Genomic DNA, 22,310 nt, shown 5'->3' with positions numbered 1-22,310 from the left:
TTTTGTAGCTGTGCTTGGCTTTGATTGTAAATAACTTGGATATTTACATTATAGTAAATATAAATCGACTATGGTGAATTGCAGTATGTTTGGTTGCAGCAGTAGGAGCATCAGAGGTGTTAAAGGAGTCAGTTTTCACAGGTAATTGATTCTGAATATTTTCCCATGATTTACATTGATTTTTGGCATTTATTGTCCAGACACGTGTATTATGTTGCTTAAAAACTTTCCTTATATCAACATATTTACTTTAGATACTATTTTTTCTCAATTTAGGGGATAAATTTGTGAATTAAAGTATGTTTACTGTTGATAATGACAGTTGATTATGGGCAATATGTCAGGGCCGCACTAGGCATCCATATAAAGTTTTGAGTTTTTATTAAGTAGAGGTCGATTAAAATTTTACTCAAAAATAGCAAAGTTAACCTTGAAATCACATCTAAAATAATGTGTCTAAATTTCAGGCCGCTACGACTCGCCATTTCGGAGATGTGACGGACAAACAAACAAACTCAGGACTTAGGTTTAATGGAGTTGGGATTTGTGTCTCAATAAATATAACATGAATATATTGTGAATAAATTGAATAAATAAATAAAAAATTAAACACAAACATGTATTTTCAGTTTTATAAAATAAATATAGGCGAATTATAGAAAAATAGATTGGATTAACCCTGCAATGATAAATACACATTTAAAAGTAATTACAATGCAAATTAACATCCATTTGGCAATTCTCGACCTGAGTATGGCCCATTGTTTTGCTGGGAACTGTAGCTAACTTAATACCCAATAGTCGTAGAATGGTTTTCCTACGTTTGGGCTCCTCTCTAGGTTACGCATTATTACTCTGAGGATATTTCCGTATTCTCAATAGACTTTTAAAAACTTATTAAAAATTTGACATTATTTTTTACGCCATTTCTTTTCTCACCTAATGATGCTTAAAAATCATTAAAATCCAGGTGAATTTTTCGTACATATTTCAATTAATGAATAAAACAAACATAATTTTAAAAATACTTTTAATTGGCTAAAATCGAAATCTTTACATCTTAAACCTAAGTATAAATTTATAAAAAATAATCTTATATCTTACTGCTAGGTGACATAAGGCCACGAAAATTATTTCATACATAACACAAATCAATAAATTAAATGGCGATTGAGGAAAAATACAGTGAAATCATTATTTAAACAAATATTTGTAAGGAGATCTCAGGTAAGTACTAATTAAAAATTAAATATTTTAAATTTATGGATTGAATGGAGTGAATTCAAAATTCCAATATTGACAAAACAAATTATGCATCATCATTGAGATTTATTAAAAATTGCCGAACATAGTCGGCTAAAATAGGGTGGAAAGTAATTAGGGTGCTGATGTTCCAATCGTAACACTAAAACCCGCAAATACTGGAATAGAACATTGCGATCTTGTCCAATCACAAAACAAGCCACTTATAATTTGGTGTTGCCAGCTACAAAATAAGTTGTAGTTCTGATTTTTGTATTTTGATTATTTTTTTACAGACTCTGGCGTGTTATTGCTGCCAAAACGGAATGTTTTTTTGTCAAATTATAATTGAAGAGTGATTTTTAAAACAGTCCTAAGTCAAAGTGTATGAATTTCAAAGTAAGCTTTTTTTAAATTAAGTATAACCACCAAGCCTCTATTATAGAAGCTTGTCAGCGGGTGGAAAAGAGGATATGGAAGGAGGTTATGAAAAATACACCACAACGGACCAATTGAGAAAAAATCTTTCTTGGATTTTTTTTTCCAACTGGCAGGAATCAAAACCGCGACGCCAGTTTCACAGTTGGCCGTCTAGTCAACAGCATCACGGCGTCATGCCACACATTATTACAATCGGCCAGCAAGAAAATAAGTTTACGTTTACATTTTGATGATGGCAAATTACCGAAGTGTATTCAATTAATCTGATTGTATGATTTGAACTAAAAATCACTTTAACATGTCATGTAAAAAATCACTCGATCTGATAAAAACAAACAAAACACAAATTATTACTGTCTTTCTCTAAACTAACTTTTTTGCCTTAGGTCATTCTGAAATATCACTCTTCAATTCTTTACTGAGTATATTTCAAATAACATTAAGATATTTTAATTGAATTCTAGATTTTACATAAAACAGAAAACATACATAGTGATTATATCTGCTAGACGGTAAATGACGGAATTGAGATATTATGTACATTTTAGTCATAAATAATAGAATGTCCAACACCGTGTCCTTCTGGAAGGCGCTTTCGGAAGGACAGCCCAAGGGGAATGAGTCCTGCCAGCAGGACTCATCCGTCCTGCTGGCTGTACCTATGCCCCGAGTGTGACTCCATGTTTTTTTATTAAAAAATGTAGCTTTTGCCCATATGTGGACATCACGTCTTGTACTCATGGCCATTTCGGTCAGACTGGTCGTAGAAACATGATCAAAAAACTCGTTACGGAAAAGAGACGCACTATATATAAATTAAAAATAATGCATTCTGCTAGCAGGTCTAGAAATCCTCATAACAAAAAAATGTGCATTCTACCAGCAGGTCGCAAAGTCCTGCTGGTAGAACGTTCCATCATTAAGTTTCCTTAAACGTCCTTACCAGAAATTTTATATAGAATAAAGCCAGATAATAACGGATTTTAGATGCCATTAAAAAAATTAGTAGTCAATACTTATTATATTTTCAACATAAATAATATCATCACCGGAAAATTACAATTCAGTTAGAGATTTCGAACCTTTAATTTTTTACCCGCCAAATATTTTTAAAAAAGAAAAGAAATATGTATCTCTTTTGTCATATAAAATTAAAACTTTAAAAAAATCGGTATAGTTTTAATATCTTTGTCACTTAAAAATGCAGGTAACTAATTAACTTGTAAAATTAACACTGTTTATTGAATAGGTAAAACGCATTTAACTTGACGGTAAAAAATTAGGTTGTGATGATTTTCCACAAATTTATGAAGTGAATTTTACGACGTGTAACATGGAAAATATATTAGACAGACAGTTTTCATTAGATATATAAATTGGTGCCAATTTTATCATAAATCATAAAATAAACACATACATAATCGAATTATTATAAGGGAAATCAGCAGTAAATAAATTTTAGTTATTTAGCAGAGAAAATTGAATGTATCAATGTTGAAATATTTTCAGGTAATAACTTTTGATCATATTTATAAAATATTTTTTTGGATTTAGAAAGGGTCTTCTGATATGACAAAAATAGACGTACTGCTGTCTATTTTTTTGAACAGTCGAAACAATAATAATTATATTTGAAAAAAACTATTAGGAGTTATGAAAATGATGGATATTAAAAGAGATTCAACATAAAATACACTGAATATAAAAAAAAATATCTCAGTAGTCCAATCTTACTCAATAGTTTACTCAAAACTGGGGACGATTCACAAAAATACACATTATAATATAAACATTGAGGATATGTTATTGTAGCATTATTATGGGGCTGGTTTTTTGGATGCCGAAGATTCTTCGACAGCTTCTTCACTCGGTTTCCGTTTTCTCCTGACGAGGTGGGAAATGTCGGAGGCTTTCTTCTCTTCTGGTTTAGCAGCAGCAGCATTGGAGCCATTCGTTTTGGAAGATTCGCCGTTTGAGGATTGCCCGTTGGGTGGGAGACCGAGGGATTCTCGAACAGATCTGATGGCCTGCATAAAAAGGAAAGGTGCTTGATAATTCATATTCTTTTGGAACTAACACTGCATTTCTTCACTGTAGTGCGCAGAAACTAGAATAAGGTTAATGTACTGACCATGTGTATTTGACTGATCAAAATTTGTCAATACTGCAGTGAGGGGTACAATGAATGCTTTTAAAGTTTCTATTTTCACGGTTTAACTGAAAATAAATATTGAATATCGGAAAAAATAAATAAATAAAGAAATATTTGCATTCTCATGATTTACCCAAATATTTCAAGTTTGGGGACCATTTCAACAAGTTGCCAATAACTCACTATTAGAAAATGGGAATCAAGTTGTGGTAGAGTGGGGTTCGAACCTCGGACCTCTGATCTGCGAGACCGCGACATTAGTCACCGGATCACAACCCGGTTTCCACAAACACAAATATTAATTTTAAAGAATGTTAAAAATAGGGAATAATATTTAAAATCTAAAATTTTTAGGAAAAATATTCCACTCCAGTTTGGTTAAGGACTGATTTAAAAAAAAACCCTAACAAACAATCACGATGTTTCCATAGGGGTAGGCAGAGAGGATTAAATGCCATATCACTTTGTCTGCAAAGACAGGCATGGTTTCGTGCTTCGTGTACGTTCAAACATCTTTTCATGTACACAGGCCGATTGTTCTGACTTATTCCTTGATTTCTACATCCATCAAAGTTTGAATCATATTTTTTTTAGCCATTATTCGCTGTCCATTCGCTCTACATGTACAAACCAACGCAGAACTTCTTTCTTGATTTGGTTGGTAAAATGCCTATCTCAGCCTTACATAATGCACAAATCTCGACATTTGAATTAACTCGCTATATTGTTCACTACTTATTTTAATGCGTTATTAATTTACCCATTTTATTTTTGCTCAGTTTCACACTTTTTTATGTTGCTCCCTTTAAAAGTGTAAAAAGAGGTTTTACTGTATGTCAAACCGTTCTCTCTTATTGTTGACTACAAGTTTGAATGGAAGGGTTTTTTACAAAAACCGCATAACTGAAATCGGAATCATTTCTCACTTACTTTAAAAAACATTATGTTTTAAAAATTTGTGAAACATTGGACCAAACATGTAAATATTGTGTTCAAAACTATCCAAATTATTATCATTAGTTTTTAATAAAAAAATATTTTCAGACAGTTAAAACTCCAGCGATTTTTAGTGAGGCTATAATAAAAAAATGGGATACCATATAAATTGAAACGGTAACTGTTATTGCCATTTTTATAAAAAACCGAAATGCCCACCTCTAGTACCAATGCAGTGCCTAATTGGTAGTAATTCTATTTTTTCATGCATTATTGATATACTCATTTTAACTGTTTCTTCAGTTTTACACAATTTAATGTTTTACTGAATGTAAAACCATCATCTCTCATTTTTGACACTGTGTTTAAATTAGGACACTATTTTTTTCTAAAACTTTGTAGCGAGAACACATTCCCACATAACAATTTATGTAGGTTTTCTTATTACATACACATATTTTATGAATAAATTAGTGAATATTTGATAACCATGCTAAATAAGTATTTTTTATCAACTTTTTACCAACATGTTAAAATAAGCAAGCATATCCAGTTTAGATAACATATACATGAAATATATTTCGAAAATAAACTATGTGGATTTTAAGGGGAGAGGAAGAAAAATAAATTACATAGGAAAATATTTTTTAAATACTTTATTGCGCACTAATGATAATACTCAGAAAAAAACAAAAAAAAGCATGAAAATACAGCAAATAAATGTAATATATAAAAAAACTGTCTTGTCTTGTTAAGCAAATAAACCAGAGATATACAAAAATGTTAAGAAAAATATGCCATACATAAGCTGAACAGTGAGTGTCTCAAATAAACTAATTTAAAATAAATCATTATGAACAAACATAAATAAATTTGAAATTCATTTATGTTTATTTATTATACAAAATGGTATAAATTTAGATTAACATGAACGTTAATTTTAGTTAATTATTTGGGCTGATTTTTCTTACATGTTAAACAATAAATATACTTAATTGACGATACTGATGCAAAAAAATAATTATCTACTGAATACTAAGAAATTTAAAAAAAAAAGTGAAAATTGATAAATCTGACAAAACAATTTAAAAACAAACAAATATAAAGCACATTATAAAGCAAAAAAGCAAAGTACAAAAAAAACATTATGTACACAATTAAGCAATCTTATGAAATATTTTTTTCAGTACAGTTAGGATCATTTTACATACCATGCAAGTTAGTAAAAGTTATTATAAAATATGAGATCATAGAATGGTATTTAAATTAGGAAAATATTAGTATCAAACTAAATTATATTTAATGGAAGCATAATAAAAGATAATAGATGTGTGGAATGTTTTTAAAAAAACGTGCAAAGATTTATGACTATTATTGGTGTTTAAATGTTTTATTTTCTTCCACGGATGGGCCCATTTTTATTTTTGAAATTTTCAATTATAAAATAAATGGTTTCCAGTTTAAAGCACTTAATAAATAAATAAGTATTGGAAAAAAAACTTTTTAACATAATAATACTGAATGCTTTAGAAACTAAATAAATATAAAATAACTTGTTAAAACATTCTTCGTTCCACGGCAAAAATTACACAAGGATTTTTATGTTATAAATTGTAGTTTTGTTTAGGATCAAAATTTTAAAAATACATTTTTTTGAAATACGCAAACTGCAGTAAAATTCATGTTTAAAATTGTGAGGTTGAAACTAAGTAACTTTGATTCAGAAACGCAAATTATTCAACCTGAAAATTTGACCCTTGCAATTATTAAATTAAACTGACTAAATACAAAAAGTCTTCAAAGATACAATACGTATTCATAAAATAAGTGATATTGTGAGGTCACATTTTAATATTTTAAAAGGCCCCAATTAGACGTTAAATTATGAATACAACATAAATTATCTTATAAAATTGAAAGGTTTTATTAAAATTTTATTAGAGTTCCATCATTGGCAATTTTTTGTCAGACATTTGGCTGACAAAATTAAAGTTGATTGCAATTAGTTTCTCGATACCCTTTTACTATATTTAAAAGCAGATCAATTCTGTAGCATTTAGGTGCCTTTTAAGGTAGCAATAATTTCAATAGTAAAATTGGTTAACGTCATATAATTCTAAGGTACTATGTATTGTGATGAATAAGTACTTCGCCACAGTATAACGTAAAAAAAGTACATGTAACTTGTATAAAATTGCCTTTTATATTAAAAATTTTAGTATGAGAAGAAACACAATATGATTTGTACCGCTTCACGTCCTTTTAACAAGTGCAATTTCCATTAGGTACTTTGTTACACAATTTGATTATTTGTGACACTAACATAGATTATTTATGGTCGGAATTAGGGCTTACTTGAGACTCCCGAAAGTTCGAGTCTCGAGACATTTTCAATATTGAGACTCTCGAGATGCCAGTATCTAAATTTCGAGATCAGCTGTGAGATTCCGAACGCTTTCTAGGGAGTGGAGAATGCGTAATTTACCTATTAATTATGTGCTGGCAATGCTTTGACTACCCCTCAAAGAGCATTCAGAATCGCACTGCGGGTGTTAAACTAATGGGAGACTTCCTGGACAAGTTTGGAGGAAATCCACTAGTTCCGCATAAAGAACTTGAGGTGACTGCCAAAGATTTTCAACATCATAAAATATAACGATGACAGTATCATAATAATTATTTTATAATATAATAATGGAAGTGAACGTAGAATTTTTCAATCTCAGCGCTGGCAATATTAAGATGTCGGTTGGTATTATTGTATTCATTTAAGTTCAATTAATAGCATGCCATGATGTGGTTTATTTATTACATGCACTATTTTTTTATACGAATTATCGTTAGTATCGAATAGTCTTAAAGTCTTGGTTTCAGAGTCTCGTCTCTGTCTCGAGACTTACAGCCCTAGTCAGAATTCTCTGTGGATAGCGAGTTCCAATCTGCGCTTGTACTTTTTCCATGACTTCCTAGTCAAGGCAAACGGATGTAATTTATTTTCATGGAAGAATGCCCGATTTGGACAAGCAATGATCTCTTTTTTTTTATGAAAAGAAAAATGCCGGCACTCTACTTATTTTATTTACTTGTACTTCTTTACCTAAATGCGACAGAATTATATAAATAACTTATTATTTACATTACATATTGATAAAATAGACTGAAACATTCACCAAAACACATGCAACCATATATAAAAGCAATAGATGATTATTAATTTTCTCTAATGAGTACAGCCTTCTGTACGGTTGAGAGATAGCCTCTTTAGAACCTTCCTAATTTCTTCGTGACAATTGCAAACCCTTACCTCGGTTTTGTAATCAATCATGTCCTGAATTTTCTCCTGAATTTCAGGAAGCAGCTCCTTCAGCTCTTTGACTTCTCCGTCGATGGAGTAGAAGGGGTCGCTGGCGAGGTATTTCTTGACATTGGGGTCTTCTTTGGCACTCGGGGCCTCCAGACTCTTGATCCTGGCTTGAAGGATCTCAGCGGCGGTCTTGAAATGGGAGATCGCATCTTCGAAGCCATTAGACAGGGAATGAGCAAGACCTGAAAAAGTTTTTTCAAACATTAATTTGATTATTTTCTGAATTTTTTTTTAGATTTCCAAAATTAAATGTGATTTTTCTCAAGCCTCTCTTCTTTAAAGATATTTATGTAAATGTTTATATATTGTGTCCAAGAGGAAGAAAAATACAGTTATGTGTGTAAAATAGAACCAGAATCCTGGATGAGTGTTTTTAGACTCGAAGTTCCCCTCAAGGCATAGCGAAACAGGTGGTGCCTTCTACACATCCTGGCTGGTATGTGTATAGTTATAAAATTAAGTAATTCTGGTTATGTTTAACGGATAATTAATCCTGCCATAATTTTGTGTAGCAGTAGTTTCTTTTATTGAACAGTGTGAGAACCTACTACTAATTATATATAAATTGAAGTACCTATTCAAAAACATGAAACAAAATCAACAATCCCTATGTATACTATCAAAACCGCATTTTGCGAGGTTTACAGGAGACCAAAAATAAAGCTTGATATATTTTTTTTATTGAAATACAATGGACACAAATTTGGCAATTCTACAGTATTTGGCAGCTTCTTAAAAAATTATCAAGCTTCGTTTTCGCTCTCCTGTAAACCTCAAAAATGCTGATGATAGTATACATAGGGGCTGTCAAAATTAAGGCTTGCCACTAGGCAAACAGGTAAAAACATTCATCAATTGAGATTTAACAATAAATAAATACATGTTTTCAAAAACAGGTGGGATTTATAAAAATGATTGAGTTTACCAGTAACAATTATATGAATATAATAAATATTATTATTATTGATAAAGCAACATATATTATCACTGCTGAGCCTAGAAAACTGGCTATATGCATTAATTTTTCTAAATAAATTTTTGTGCCAAAAAATGCGAAAAAAAATAATTTTAAGCAAAATTAAAATGATGACGAATCAATTTTCATAAACATAATTCAATTTAAGTATTCACTAAAAAAAATCAATGTTCCCGGACATTTCTATTCGAGTCTGCGATGTTTATTGTATCTCCTGAAAATTTTTGTAAAAACCACAGCCGATTTCCAAGGCGCAACGACGATATTTTAAATGTATTACCTATTTGATAATGAGTTTCCGCAATTCTTCTATCATCAGGTGAATAGAGCTCCTTGAAAAGTTCTAAGCTTTTTCCTGAAAAATAAACATTTTATTGAATTATCCATATTAGAAATATTTTTATTATTATGAAAAATTAACTAAAACTAACATCATCATTCTAGTTTGTTTTAAAATTTATTTCAACAAAGAGGGAAAACATTTTTGAGAAGGGAATATAGAAGTCTAGGCATTTACAGGGCTTATGACCTGTCATTGGTTGGTTTAAGTGGCCACTTTACACACTGTGTAACATTCACCATTCTGCCCATGTTTGAACATCCACATTTCCTTAACTCTTCCACCTGTTGACTTTTGTGAAGTAAAAGAGCTGAAACCTTTATCACGTGGGTGAGATTTATCCGGCTGAACCAAATCACCTACTAGGCAACGCCTGAAAACAATTTTCCAATTTTTATACTTCTTTTACCAGGTAGTTAATTCAACAATGTTTGAGTATGTCCAAATGCTTGCAGACTTGCTGGATTTCCTCCAATAAATTTAAATATGAATAACTCCCTAGGGAGAAAATCCAGCCAGTCTGCAAGCATTTGGACATACTCAAACATTGTTGAATTCTAGTTTGTTTCCGGCTTGGAGGAGGAGATTTAACAAAATGAGAACTCTCGACTTCCACGCAGTAGCCAGGCTCTTTGAGGACCTGGGCGAGAACGGATTCACGGGGAAAATAATGGAATAATTACATCAAAATAAAATTAATGTTTTAGAGCAGTGTTTTTCAACCCATGAGTGGGGCAAAAATAAAAAGCAAGGAATGAAGTACACCAAAAAGTGAAGCACAAGAAATCTAAGTGCTACCCCCCTCCCCGGACCTCAAGTTTATTTAAAGACCGTTTACACGTGGACAATACAATATTGTTTTGTCCTAGGACTCAGTCATTGTCCACGTGTAAACAGCAATTTGTAGGACAAAACATTGTTCCGAGATAGACCGCTAGGCTATCTCCACGAAACAATTATTACCCCCACTACCGCGCTCGGCCGCATTACAGCACGGACAGGACAATAGCGATTTGCTCAACACATGTGCTTCGTTCCCGCATATTTTTTTCGCCAAAAATGGAGGCAGAAAAAATCCTTTTCATTATTTTTTATGTGCAGATACCAATACTAATACATTATTAGTATTAGTATTAGTAAAAAAAAAAATCTCAAGCTTAACCAACGAAATGCAAGTCAATCAAACTTTATGATATTGTTTATTGACGTATTATTTTATTATTGTGGTGTTTTACACTTTTTTAGGAATTTCTTTAAAAAATAAAACTGTTAATAAGCAATATTTTCTCAGCATTGTGAGACTTTTGAAAGAAAATACACAATGTAAATAATTGAAGAAAATTTAATTGGTCATAAAAACCATAAATAAACATATGCATAAAAAAAGCAAAGTTTGAATCTATAAAACATGTGTCCGACCGATAATGACATGTGGAATTGAATCAAGAGTCAACACAACCAAAACAAAACCACTGCTGAGACTGCAGAAATGAAGACATTGCGCACTATTCTGTGAGACGCTGAGACACGATCAGAAATCCTACAGTCATACGTGAAGCCTGCAATATAGAAGATATTGTAAGATGGGAAAAGGTGACGATTCTGGAGCCACCACGTGGAAAGAATGAAAACCAACACAATACACTCCTAAACGTGGCAGCAAACAACCTACCAGAGGGTAGCCGCCAACCTGGAAGACCTTCAAAGAGGTGGCGAGACAGTTGGAGTTCGGTTTCCCAGGAGACCTCTTTGTTTATTTTATTTGATTTATTTTATTTCATTGGAAAGCCAACAGACATTTATACATTTATAAGAATCACTTATACCATAAATACATATCATAAAGTCCAATTAGAGGCTTCCACATAATATTGTTATTGTAAATGTTGTCACATAAAAATTATACATAACATAAAATAACTAATCATACAAAACTTATAATATTACTAGAAATGTAAATAATTATTGGTCACACAGTTGCACATTACAATAAATAATACAACTATAGTTGACCATACAGTGTTCATTTATTATGTGCCTACATACAGAACTGCACATCACCTGCATAATATAGGCTGCGGATTCAAGGCGCAACATCATAACTTGAATTATTTTTGGAAATTTCACTTTTAAAGGAAGTTAAAGATATGTTATTAATATCAATACAATTTAATTTCTGATTACACATATGGCAGGTTCTATTTACAAATGAATTTTGAAAACATTTAGTTTTACATTTAGAAATTTTAAAAAGAGATTGGTTTCTGGTCTGCGTTACTGGGACTCTAAAATTAATAAGTGACAGAATCTTAGGGCAATCTATCATGTTATTCAAAGTTTTATACATAAAAATGGCATCAGCCATGTTCCTTCGAGTTTGGAGAGTTTGGAGTTTAGGTAAGTTTATAGATTCATCTGGACCTGTATTCTGAGTCAACCGTCTAAAATTGCAATACGATAAAACATTGGATTGTATAGATTCAATTCGGTTAATTTGTAATAAACAGATCCTAGGATCCACTACAAGGTGAAGAAGAAGATTTATATTATTTACCCATGTCACTGACGGCCTTGTCATAGGTCTCGCTTTCCAGGCTGACCTCTCCCAGGTGCAGGTAGACGTCGGCTAGCTCGCGACGCCCGCGCTCCCCGCGCTTGATGAAGATGTCTCGCGCCAACTCCAGCACCTCCCAAGCCACCTGGAGGTTTTCCACCTCTTCCTCTTCGGAGTCAGAGTCCGAGCTGGCGACTGCGCCAGCGCCCGATGTGGATGCCTCTGCGGAGGGCTCCTAGAATATGATGACCTTTTAACCACACTCATAATAATACAACTACTCCAGAGATGTTCCTTAAAATGAGGCGCTGAGAGCCATAGGGAGCTTAAATAACATTTGACATCAACTCAATCAGAGTATACAGTTCATTTTTTTTTTAAATCATGGTACACTAATAAGTGTCAAAGCTGATAAATAAATGAACAAAAGAATTCTGTATGGCTAATTAAAGTTTCACAAAAGAATTATGCCAGATAAACATAACCGCAAAATTCGTATTTTATTTTTATTTTTTTACTTAAGGGCAGTTTATTACACATTATTTGAGACATAGGTCCCAACTCCATGAGACTAAAAGTGCTGTGTTGAGTTGGGACGAGCTTTAAGTTTGCATAATTTGTTTCCATTTCATTTATGTTAAAAAATAATTGTAACATTAAAAGTAGTCTTAGTCATTCAAAAAAAAACAAATGTAAATGTTTGGAAGCCATTTTAAAATTCAGTTTTTCCAAAAATAGTTAACCGTTCGTAAGTTTAAAATTTGTTTTTGCAATGTGCAAATCTGAAAAGTGGCCACAAGATCTCTAAAACGGATCCAGGATATTTTATTTTCATAAACAATATAGATCACAGATTAAAAAGATATGTATTCCTAAAAACAAATTAAAACTTATTCTTCTTCTAATATTCTTATAGTCCACTTTAGTTAACACTGCCTTGTTGTCTTCTTACCTTCCCCGAAGAACTAGCAGCCGGTTCATCAGCTTTTTCCTTGTCATCTTCCTCACTTTTAGGGGCATTCTTACTTCCCGCAACACTTTCTTTATCTTCTGCAGAAGATTTGTCTTCTTCCATTCCTTCATCTTTGGCTTCGTCTTTGTCAGTCTTATTCTCTTCACCGTCATCGCCATTTTCTTCAGTCTCACCTGCAATAAACACAGAAGACTTAATAAGAATGACTTTAATGAATAAAAAATAATTTTGATTAACCTTATCATCGCGTCCTTGGTTTTATCTGGTTGCACCTGTACATATATATATGTTTAAATCATCTAAAATTTTAGCATGCTGGTGGACACTTTTCTCTCATATAATCCACTCATATGGAAATATATTATAACTGTCTTATTTTTTTATTTATTAATATTTCACTTCCGATTAGACTGCAGTCAATGGTTTGAAGTCAATATTATTGGACTAACTTACTGGGACAGTTGTTGCTGACTGATTTTTACAGGGACACAAAGTCTCCTCTTACCTGGGGTGAATCGTGTATAAAAGCGATTATGCGCAGCTTACCATTATATTTGACTATCCATTACAATGTTTTAAGGTGACTTTATTCACAGAAAAACAATAAAATAGTTACTATTCCTTATAAATCATAGCTACCATTCGTATGTTTCTTCAAATATGAATAAAGCGCGCCCAGCGCCAGCGATGAGCCAAGGAACTAGCCGATTACTCCAGTTTATTTCTTCATACAAATAAGTATGCTAGTGAACTATATTTTGAATAAATAAAAACCAGTAGTTTGAAGATTCTCGATTTGGAAAACCGTATTTCAAACATTATTTCTTAAGGACTATATTTCTTTGAGATGATACTTTTGACATATGACTCGCAGCACATGTGGCGCTCGACACAGCCGTTTTTGGCATTATTCATTTCTAGAACAAATCGGTCAGTTGACGTTTCAATCGTAATGAGAATACCTTATACTAAGTAAATTATAAACTTTTATATAAGTTATATGTTAAATTAATGGAAAATAGAGCTACACAATATAATATATCACAAAATTACATTGTTTGAGTTGATTTCATAAATGAGAGCTGTTGTATCACACATATAACTTACATTATAATTATGTACCTATTATGTAGGTACAAATAAATGATATTTTTTTATAGCTTACCTGTAAATAAAATCACCGTTTGCCACTGGCTCCTACCATAATATGTACTTCAGTTGAACATAGGCTATAGCTAACTTTTCACTACAAATGTCTTAAGGACTGATGGGTATACGCCCTGGTAAGCCTAAAAGTCATAACTGAAAAAGTTTCATTTTTAGTTTTTTCTAGTAATTGATAACTTTTATATTCCCTTCTCAAAAATGTTTTCCCTCTCTGTTGCAACAAATTTAGATCTAAATAACTCCCTAGGGAGGAAATCCAGCCAGTCTGCTAACATTTGGACATACTCAAAACATCATTGAATGAACTAACTGGTAAAAGAAGAAGTATAAAAATTGGAAATTATTTTCAGGCATTGCCTAGTAGGTGAATTGGTTCAGCCGGATGAATCTCACCCACATGATAAAGGTTTCAGATGTTTTACTTCACAAAAGTCAATAGATGGAAGAGTTGAGGAAATGTGGATGTTAAAGAATAGGCAGAATGGTGAATTTATTATTATAGAAATAAAAGACGAGTGATACTTTAATCCACAAATTTGGAATATCCAGTGACCGTTTTCATCGCTTTCGCGACATTTTCCAGACTGGTATCTATAATATACCAGTCTGAAATATTTTAGTTGAAACCTTTTTTTAAAGAACTGAATTCTTTTTTTTAAAGAAGATAATTCTAAAAGGTATTTTGTTTTTTTTTTTTTAAGTATTACGGAAGGCATAATTTCACGTAGAAATAAAAGAAAATGTCACAAAAATGTATGTGATTTAAAATGCTTGTATTTCTTTTCAAAATCAAAAAAATTAAAATATGGCTTCGGCCACATTCGTGTTCAACTTATTGCAGCAAATTTTTGTTCAATACTTAGTCTTTATTGAGATCCCAGATACCTATGTTTGGTCTAAATTTGAAATGGCGTAATCTGCCAGTCTAAAAGTAATTATATATAAATTATACATAAAAATTTTAAGTATATTTTTTAACAGAAATACCTTTAAAAAATATTGTTTTTATCTAATTTGTTTTTTTATTTTTTTATTATTGCGCAATTAAAACAAATATTTGTTTTAAAATGGCAAAATCGTATGATTTCCTAATTTTGCGTTCGTTTTACTAGACTACAGCCTTAATAAAAAAGATAATTAGACAAGAAATACAATTTGGTAAAAAGAGAGTTGGAGTACAAAAAAAAATATCAGTAGAGGTCACTGGTCTTGAGAGGCTGGAATAAAATATGACCAAATTACCATTGTTGTCTTCATCGACTGTATCAGCCTCCTCGTCTTTGTCATCCGGACTCTCATCTCCACCTTCTCCTTGTGGAATGCCATCTCCAAGAACGCCACTTTCTTCTCTTGCTAGGCCCAACAAAGACTTGCCATACCTGTAATGGTATTTAATGCCATAAAACATGTAAAAAAAAATCACAAAACCTGTGGCACTACACAATGACACAAAAGGAAGACAACTTCACAAGATGACAGAGTAATGGTTCTGATTTCGAAGAATGACCCCCCTAAGACAGCTGTAGAAATCCAAAAGGAGATTGCTGCTCATGAGGACATATCCGTCAGTATGTGAATAGTTCGAAGAAGACTCCGAGAAGATGGAAGAATTGTCTAATGGAGTGCTAATCAGCAGAAGCACGTTCTTTTCAGTGACAAGTCAAAGTTTAATTGTATTGTTTTATTTCATATCCAGAGTTGCATTACTTAAAAATATACAGTAAAATGGATGATTTTGTACCTTTTATAAAGTGTCCCTATTTGCGTGCTCGCCACTGTGAACCTTTTTTAAATGTGCATTATTTGAAAAATGTATTTAAAAAAAAAAAATCTACATCAATTTTTTAAAATTTTATTTGGAAGTTCAACAAGGATACAAAAAATACATACAATTTTTAAGTAAGCATTACTTACATTCTTAATATATATCCTCAATTATAGAACTCCACCATCTTTCATAAATTATATAAAATAAGTGTGTAAAATCAATTTAAGTAATAATAAAGATTAAGTTAAGTGAAAGATAAGAATAAAGATTGAGTTAAAGAAATAAAATTGAGATAAACATAAGAAACTGCTTTTGTTTTTTTTTTTAAAGAAAAGAGAAAATAAGAACATATAAGACAAAACAAAATAAACTTAAATTAATTTACATGCACAAAAATAAAGATAAATGACGGAGATAAATGCTATTTTGCACAGTGAAAAATATTCAATCATTATCTCAGATACAGGAAAAAAAAACTTTCTTGTAGTATTCAAATTAAGACGATGATATATAAATTAAATATAAAAGGAAACAGTTAAATGAACCATTTCCGACATCAATATTAATAAAAAATACCATAAATAAGCTTCTCCACACTCATCAGCTTGCTGTCCAAACTTCTGTGCCAGTAGCTCGCAAGCCTGACCCAAGCTTCCGACGGCTGAGCTGTAGTCACGTACGGCGAGGTGTCTCCTACCGACACTCAGCATCTCATGGGGGTCTGATGATGTCACTTCAGGGATGTCAGCCATCTTGAAAATAAAATATAATTTTACTAATTTAATAATGGCAATAAGTATATACTGTATGGCAGAAACAGTAGCGTGCCTAGGGTTTACGAGTAAGGCAAGCCCATATATATATTTTTAATTCACATGTGGTGTAATTCCCTGACGGCCTCATAGTATAGTGGTCAGCGCATTTGCCTACCATGCAAAAGGTCTCGGGTTCGATTCCCGACATGGTTGATTTGAAATATTTATTTAAAAATATGTTTTTACACTAGAATGTGTCATAGTCCCTGGACTGGTACTTGAAGCGTAAGACTGATCATCTTACCTTCATGTAGCAAAAAATATTAAGATATACTGCGATTGCAGTTCTCTATGCACCATTAGGTGCGGCAAAGGAATGATGATGAATTCACTTGTGTGAAAACATGATGTATGCTTTCTTCACTACAGTTGTACAGTCTACAAAGCATCCAAAAGGTATATTATGACGAATAACAATATTTTATGAAAATATGCATAGGATAATCTTTCTGAGTTCGTTTAAATAAACGAAATAAAGAAAACACAATATTATTTTAAATAAAGTAATTCCTCAGATATCAACCATTACCAATAAGTAACATTAATAAAATATAGCATGCGTAGAGTTAAATAATAGTCATCGGAACCCATAGATAGATAAATATAAATTATAATTGATATATAATATTGGAAAAGGAAAAGGATAGGAGATAGGCAAATAAAAAAGAAACGTCGGCCATCTCCGAATTCTTTTTATATATGACGTTTGCACAAAATGAAGTAAATGATCATAAATCTTAACCAGTACGGGTCTTTAATCAATGAAGATAAAAATAACCGTTTAAAATTATCAAATTCCGTAAAAAAGAGCATAATTAACAATCGTAAAGTTTGTTCGATACGAAATACAGGAGACGCTCTCTGCCAACTTTACCTTAAAGAAGCTGGCTTCAGATTCCCATATAAAACTCAACATATACAGACAAACATTTTATGAGTTTACTGTTTGTTTACATGCGAATTGCACCGTGAAATAAGCCCCATAAGAACCCCACGTGCGTGAGCAAGATAAGAAGACATAGTGTCGTTCGCGCACACGGATTTCATACGGTTCGGATCTCGGGACGCGTACAGTACCAACGTCGAACAGATCTCTGATTCTCATTTGGCGCGAAATTTAAACAACGAAATGAATTATTTTGAAGCGTTTGGTCCAGATTTGGTAATTTTGAAATAAAATTAATAGGCAAGCCCGGCTTATGGGCTTCTATGGAAATACCGCCACTGGGCAGAAACATCTTTTGCCAAAACAATTTTTTTAGTGATATTAATGAATATTCTATTGCCGATGTCCAGGTAGATAAGAATATATCGGGTATACATAAGTTGTGTCCATTTTTTTCCAAATTAAGAGAACGATAGAACACAAAAAAAAATTTACAACAAATTAGTCAATAATGTATTCTCCATGATTATTTTACAACAAATTGGTCAATAATTCATATCATCTTCACCATATACTGCGCAAATATCGCAAGCAGCTTTGCCAGCTTTATTCCCTCGATTGAAAGCGATCAGAAAGAGGTATCGAAAATGTCCACTTTGAATCATCAATTATAACCGCTTGATCGGCACACTCTAGATTGCAGAGTTTTTGAGAGGAGGAGATGGAGATTTCTAATTAGGATCATAAAAAGGAATGGTGCAAGGACGTAACCTTGACAAACTCTGGTGGTGACCTCAAACCAATCTGTGACAACTTCGTTAATTCTGATTCGGCATTCGCTACTTGAGTGAAAGGCTTTGATAAGTTTGACTAATTTCATAAACACCCTATATACTTCTAGTATTTCAGTTGTTTTAGAGTGAAGGCTATTGCGGACTATCGAACGCATTTTCGTAATCTACGAAGCACATAGCCAAGGAATGATTTATTTTCTGTTCTTCTGTAGAATACAGCATTTGTTGTGGATATGATTCGCCTATGACCTGCCCGGGTCTCTCTTAATACTATCATACGGGTCCTCGAACTCTATGCAGTATAATGTACGGGAGTACTTTTCTATACGCTAAGTAGCGTTAGTTATCACAGTTTAATGGATCACTTTTTGTGTACAATGTGTTGACCTCCCAGTTTACCCAGTCTCTCGAGTGCCTCTCTTATTTCCACACTCCTGATGCCGTTCAATTTTTAAAATTTGACATGGTCAAAATTGAAGTCCGTTTGAATATATCCTGATATCTGAGGAATTTGGTGATTGGTATCTACTTTACAGTTTAATATTTTATAGAGAAAATTTCAATTAAAAAAATAACAGCGTTTTGGCGGGGAATTAAAATGGAAAAGATTTAGACGTTGCTAGTAATATTAATGTGATTTAAAAAAATTATTAAGATTTTTATGAAAATATATTATTTTAACATCGAGAGATTTTTACTTTCAAAATAAAGGGTATCTATTTTTCTCAGAAGCCTTCAACAAACGATGGAGCAAATGGCTGGTATTTCAAGATATTAAAAAATAAAAGTGGGCATCATTTGGATAAAATCTTTGGATTGTGCTCTGGTCTGATCACAGCTAGAATATGCATCCTAACTCTTTTAACCTGGCAAGAGTTCAGCGGAAGTTTTTACGCTACATTCAGTTCAAAAAGGGTAAACCTGTAGATGAAATTTGCTACCAAACTTTGATGTCTGAGTTGAGGTTACCATTGCTCTCCACTAGAAGGACAATTGCTGACCTCACTCTAATGCACAAAGTGATATGCACCATAATAGATTGTCCAAAATCACAGTCCCTGATACTTTCGTGTACCCACAATGACCACCAGATTCCAACACATGTTCCAGTGTGAGTACAATAGGACAAACTTCACCCACCATTCTCCCCTCCCCTAGTGAGCATCCACAGAACTGCTAATAATTATGCTGAGCTGTTGGACTTGCTCCACACCACTCCTGCTGCTATCAAATCAGCTATCCTATCCATCAAATAGCCATCTCCTCAATTCTCCTCTTTTTCATGTGTTTCTCTACTCATCTTCACCTAATTTCCTTTTTTTTCTTTCTTTTTTTAGAATTAATTACATGTTTAGTGTAGTTATGATTTTATTTTATGTTGTTTTCTATAATGCTTTATGTACTTTTAACTGTATATTGTAAGAGCCCTCTGGGCGTTTATTAAATAAATAAATAAAACTCTTTAAGTGTAAAATCTTAGTTTTGAATGCTAGCTTAATATATTCTTCAAATTGTAGACTTCTAGTAAAGACACCGATAGTAAATGAAAGGTATTGTTAAAAAAAAGTACACTATGTACTTACTTTCACTTTAAATGTGTCAATAGGGTATTAGGAAGTTAAAAAGTTTTAATGGTAACAAATTATCGGATTGGGAAAACGAGATAAACATATATTATTATATCACATGAAGAGATAAGCAAAGTACAAGATCACAATATAAATATTCAATTGTGAACAAGGAGTCGTGTAGGTAGGATAATTTTGACAAATTCTAACCTCAAATGTCGCTTAATCATTGGATTGCAAGTTAGTTGGGTATAAAGGTGTAGCGGCGAACCAGATTTATTATATTCAATGAACGTTTTTAACTATTTTCACATATTAAAAATACAAATATTAAAATATACTTATTTAAATCAAATCAAACGGTTCTGCCGGTGATAAACGTCACACAATGTGCTGTATAAATATTGCATTTTAATATGGTACTTAATACTTACATTTGATAAATTGTTGGTTAGTGATTTGATACGAGCTTTGCGGGCCACAAATAAATAAAACGACAGATTAAAATTTGATTCCGTCCGCAGGCGAAATCAAAAACAGAATTACCACGACACGACACAACCCGGCGGACAAATTACAAAATGAATGATCGGCGCGCCCCTAGCGGTCAGGCCTAACAGTTCTTAGCCTTACCCATTCGAAGCAAAGAATGAAACAAAAAGTAAAAAGACAACGGAAACAAAATACAAAACCTCTGATATCAAATAACTTTTTTATTGAGTGTACTATTATTATTTTCGTAGAAAAAACAAAGTTATTATTAAAAATATCGGTAGATGGTACTAAATTTTCAATAAACGCGGGAAAATATTATTATTGTTCCCGCCAAAAATTGCAATGTTGCCTATTTTACTTTAAAAATTCATTGAAACTGCACTTTATTCATTACAATCAATACAAAAACTTTTAAGGCAATTAAAATGGACAAAATACATGGACGGACCCACCAAAGTAAATGCATGATTAAGGAAAAAATAGGATGTACGAAGCTTATGTTGTTGTTGGAAAATAAATATTTGCGTTCTTATGATTTACTCAAATATTTCATTTTTAGGGCCATTTTCAACGAGTTGTAAATAACTCACTATTAGAAAATGGAAACAAAGTTGAAGTAGAGTGGGATTCGAACCACGGACCATTGGTCCGTGAGTCCGAGACACTAGCCACAGGGCCACAACCCTACATTTGAGCTACATGATCGCCTTTTGGGGAACCGGTAACAAGGCAGACATAACAAGGATACAAAGACAACAAAATAATAAATAAACTGACATACAACTTACTGTACCTGTAGCTCAATCACAAATAACTATCGACGTGCTAATAAGCGACGTGATAACAATTTCTCACCATGGTTGTTTATCGTATTCGCGATCACAATGAAACATCCATGAACACCGAATTTCAAATGTCAAAATATTTACGATTCGCGATATATAATTCTGCTGCGCAATCATATATTTGAATTTCACCGGTGTAAATATGGAAAATATTCCAAAACTGCTATTTTTATTTATTTATTTATTATTTATCATGCTATTTATAGTATTTAGCCGGCGGTTGGAAAGCCAAATGTTAAGAAAAGCAGCCGCCATAGTAATTGCCGTTTAATTTTTACTTTTTTTATGAGATACTCCTTACTATTTTGCAAATGCAACATATTGTATTATTTTTTATGGTAAACGCCGATTTTTTGCCCGTGAACTGTATTTATTTACGAGGAAAACAAAAAACAAACCGACATGAGCGTTGACTTAGAGATTACACACGCGTTGACTTATGATTGCGATAACTTAAGCATGTTCATTATTGTTCATTGTAATCGCTCAAATGCTTAGCATGCTTTTAACCACGTCGATAGTTATTTGTGATTGAGTTACTGACACCTACGACTGAACTGTTCGAAAAACACACAGGTTTGAAATAATAAAAAATACTTATTGGAACGAAAATTGAGCCTGAAAATTGTACACAAAATTACACTGCAAAAACATACATGACGATAACACAACAAATAACAAAAAATGCTGACATACACAAATATAATACCAAAGAACACTACCACATTTAAAAAAAAAAAACAACGTAGGACAGTCAAAAATACTATATAATGGACTTAAACACTACAATGACTTACCCTACCAGTTGAAAAATTACACTAAAGACAAATTTAAAATCAACCTGACAAAGTATATTATAGCTACAATATACTATACTATTATATACAATATACTATACTATTATAGCTACAGTACACTAACAAGACGAGACATAATACGACTAGACCTTATAATATTTCGTATTTAGCCCTAACGGGTTTTTTTTAATTAATAA

General features: G+C 32.3%; 1 protein-coding gene across 1 annotated transcript; it reads right to left on the bottom strand.

Annotated features, from left to right (window-relative positions):
* Positions 1-3,139: 3,139 nt before the first annotated feature.
* Nasp (Nuclear autoantigenic sperm protein) lies at positions 3,140-20,594 on the bottom strand. Its single transcript, XM_088231742.1, has 8 exons — positions 20,411-20,594; positions 16,490-16,665; positions 15,388-15,524; positions 12,958-13,151; positions 12,006-12,240; positions 9,392-9,466; positions 8,076-8,317; positions 3,140-3,710 (listed from the first exon to the last, which is right to left on the bottom strand). The coding sequence occupies exons 2-8, from the start codon at positions 16,663-16,665 to the stop codon at positions 3,501-3,503; spliced, it is 1,269 nt and encodes a 422-aa protein (XP_088087868.1). The 5' UTR covers positions 20,411-20,594; the 3' UTR covers positions 3,140-3,500.
* Positions 20,595-22,310: the final 1,716 nt, after the last annotated feature.

This window comes from Micrasema longulum, unplaced genomic scaffold (assembly GCF_059751315.1).
Source record: "Micrasema longulum isolate JH-2025_06_02 unplaced genomic scaffold, ASM5975131v1 h1tg000908l, whole genome shotgun sequence".
NCBI lineage: Eukaryota > Metazoa > Arthropoda > Insecta > Trichoptera > Brachycentridae > Micrasema > Micrasema longulum.
This window is presented reverse-complemented; position numbering and strand designations above follow the sequence as displayed.

Excerpts from the sequence above, each read along its gene's own strand:
- Nasp (XM_088231742.1), bottom strand. The coding sequence starts at position 16,665 with ATGGCTGACATCCCTGAAGTGACATCATCAGACCCCCATGAGATGCTG. Across the intron at positions 15,525-16,489 it reads TGTGGAGAAGCTTATTTATG|GTATGGCAAGTCTTTGTTGG; the intron begins GTATTTTTTATT and ends ATACCATTACAG. Across the intron at positions 13,152-15,387 it reads AGTCGATGAAGACAACAATG|GTGAGACTGAAGAAAATGGC; the intron begins GTAATTTGGTCA and ends TGTTTATTGCAG.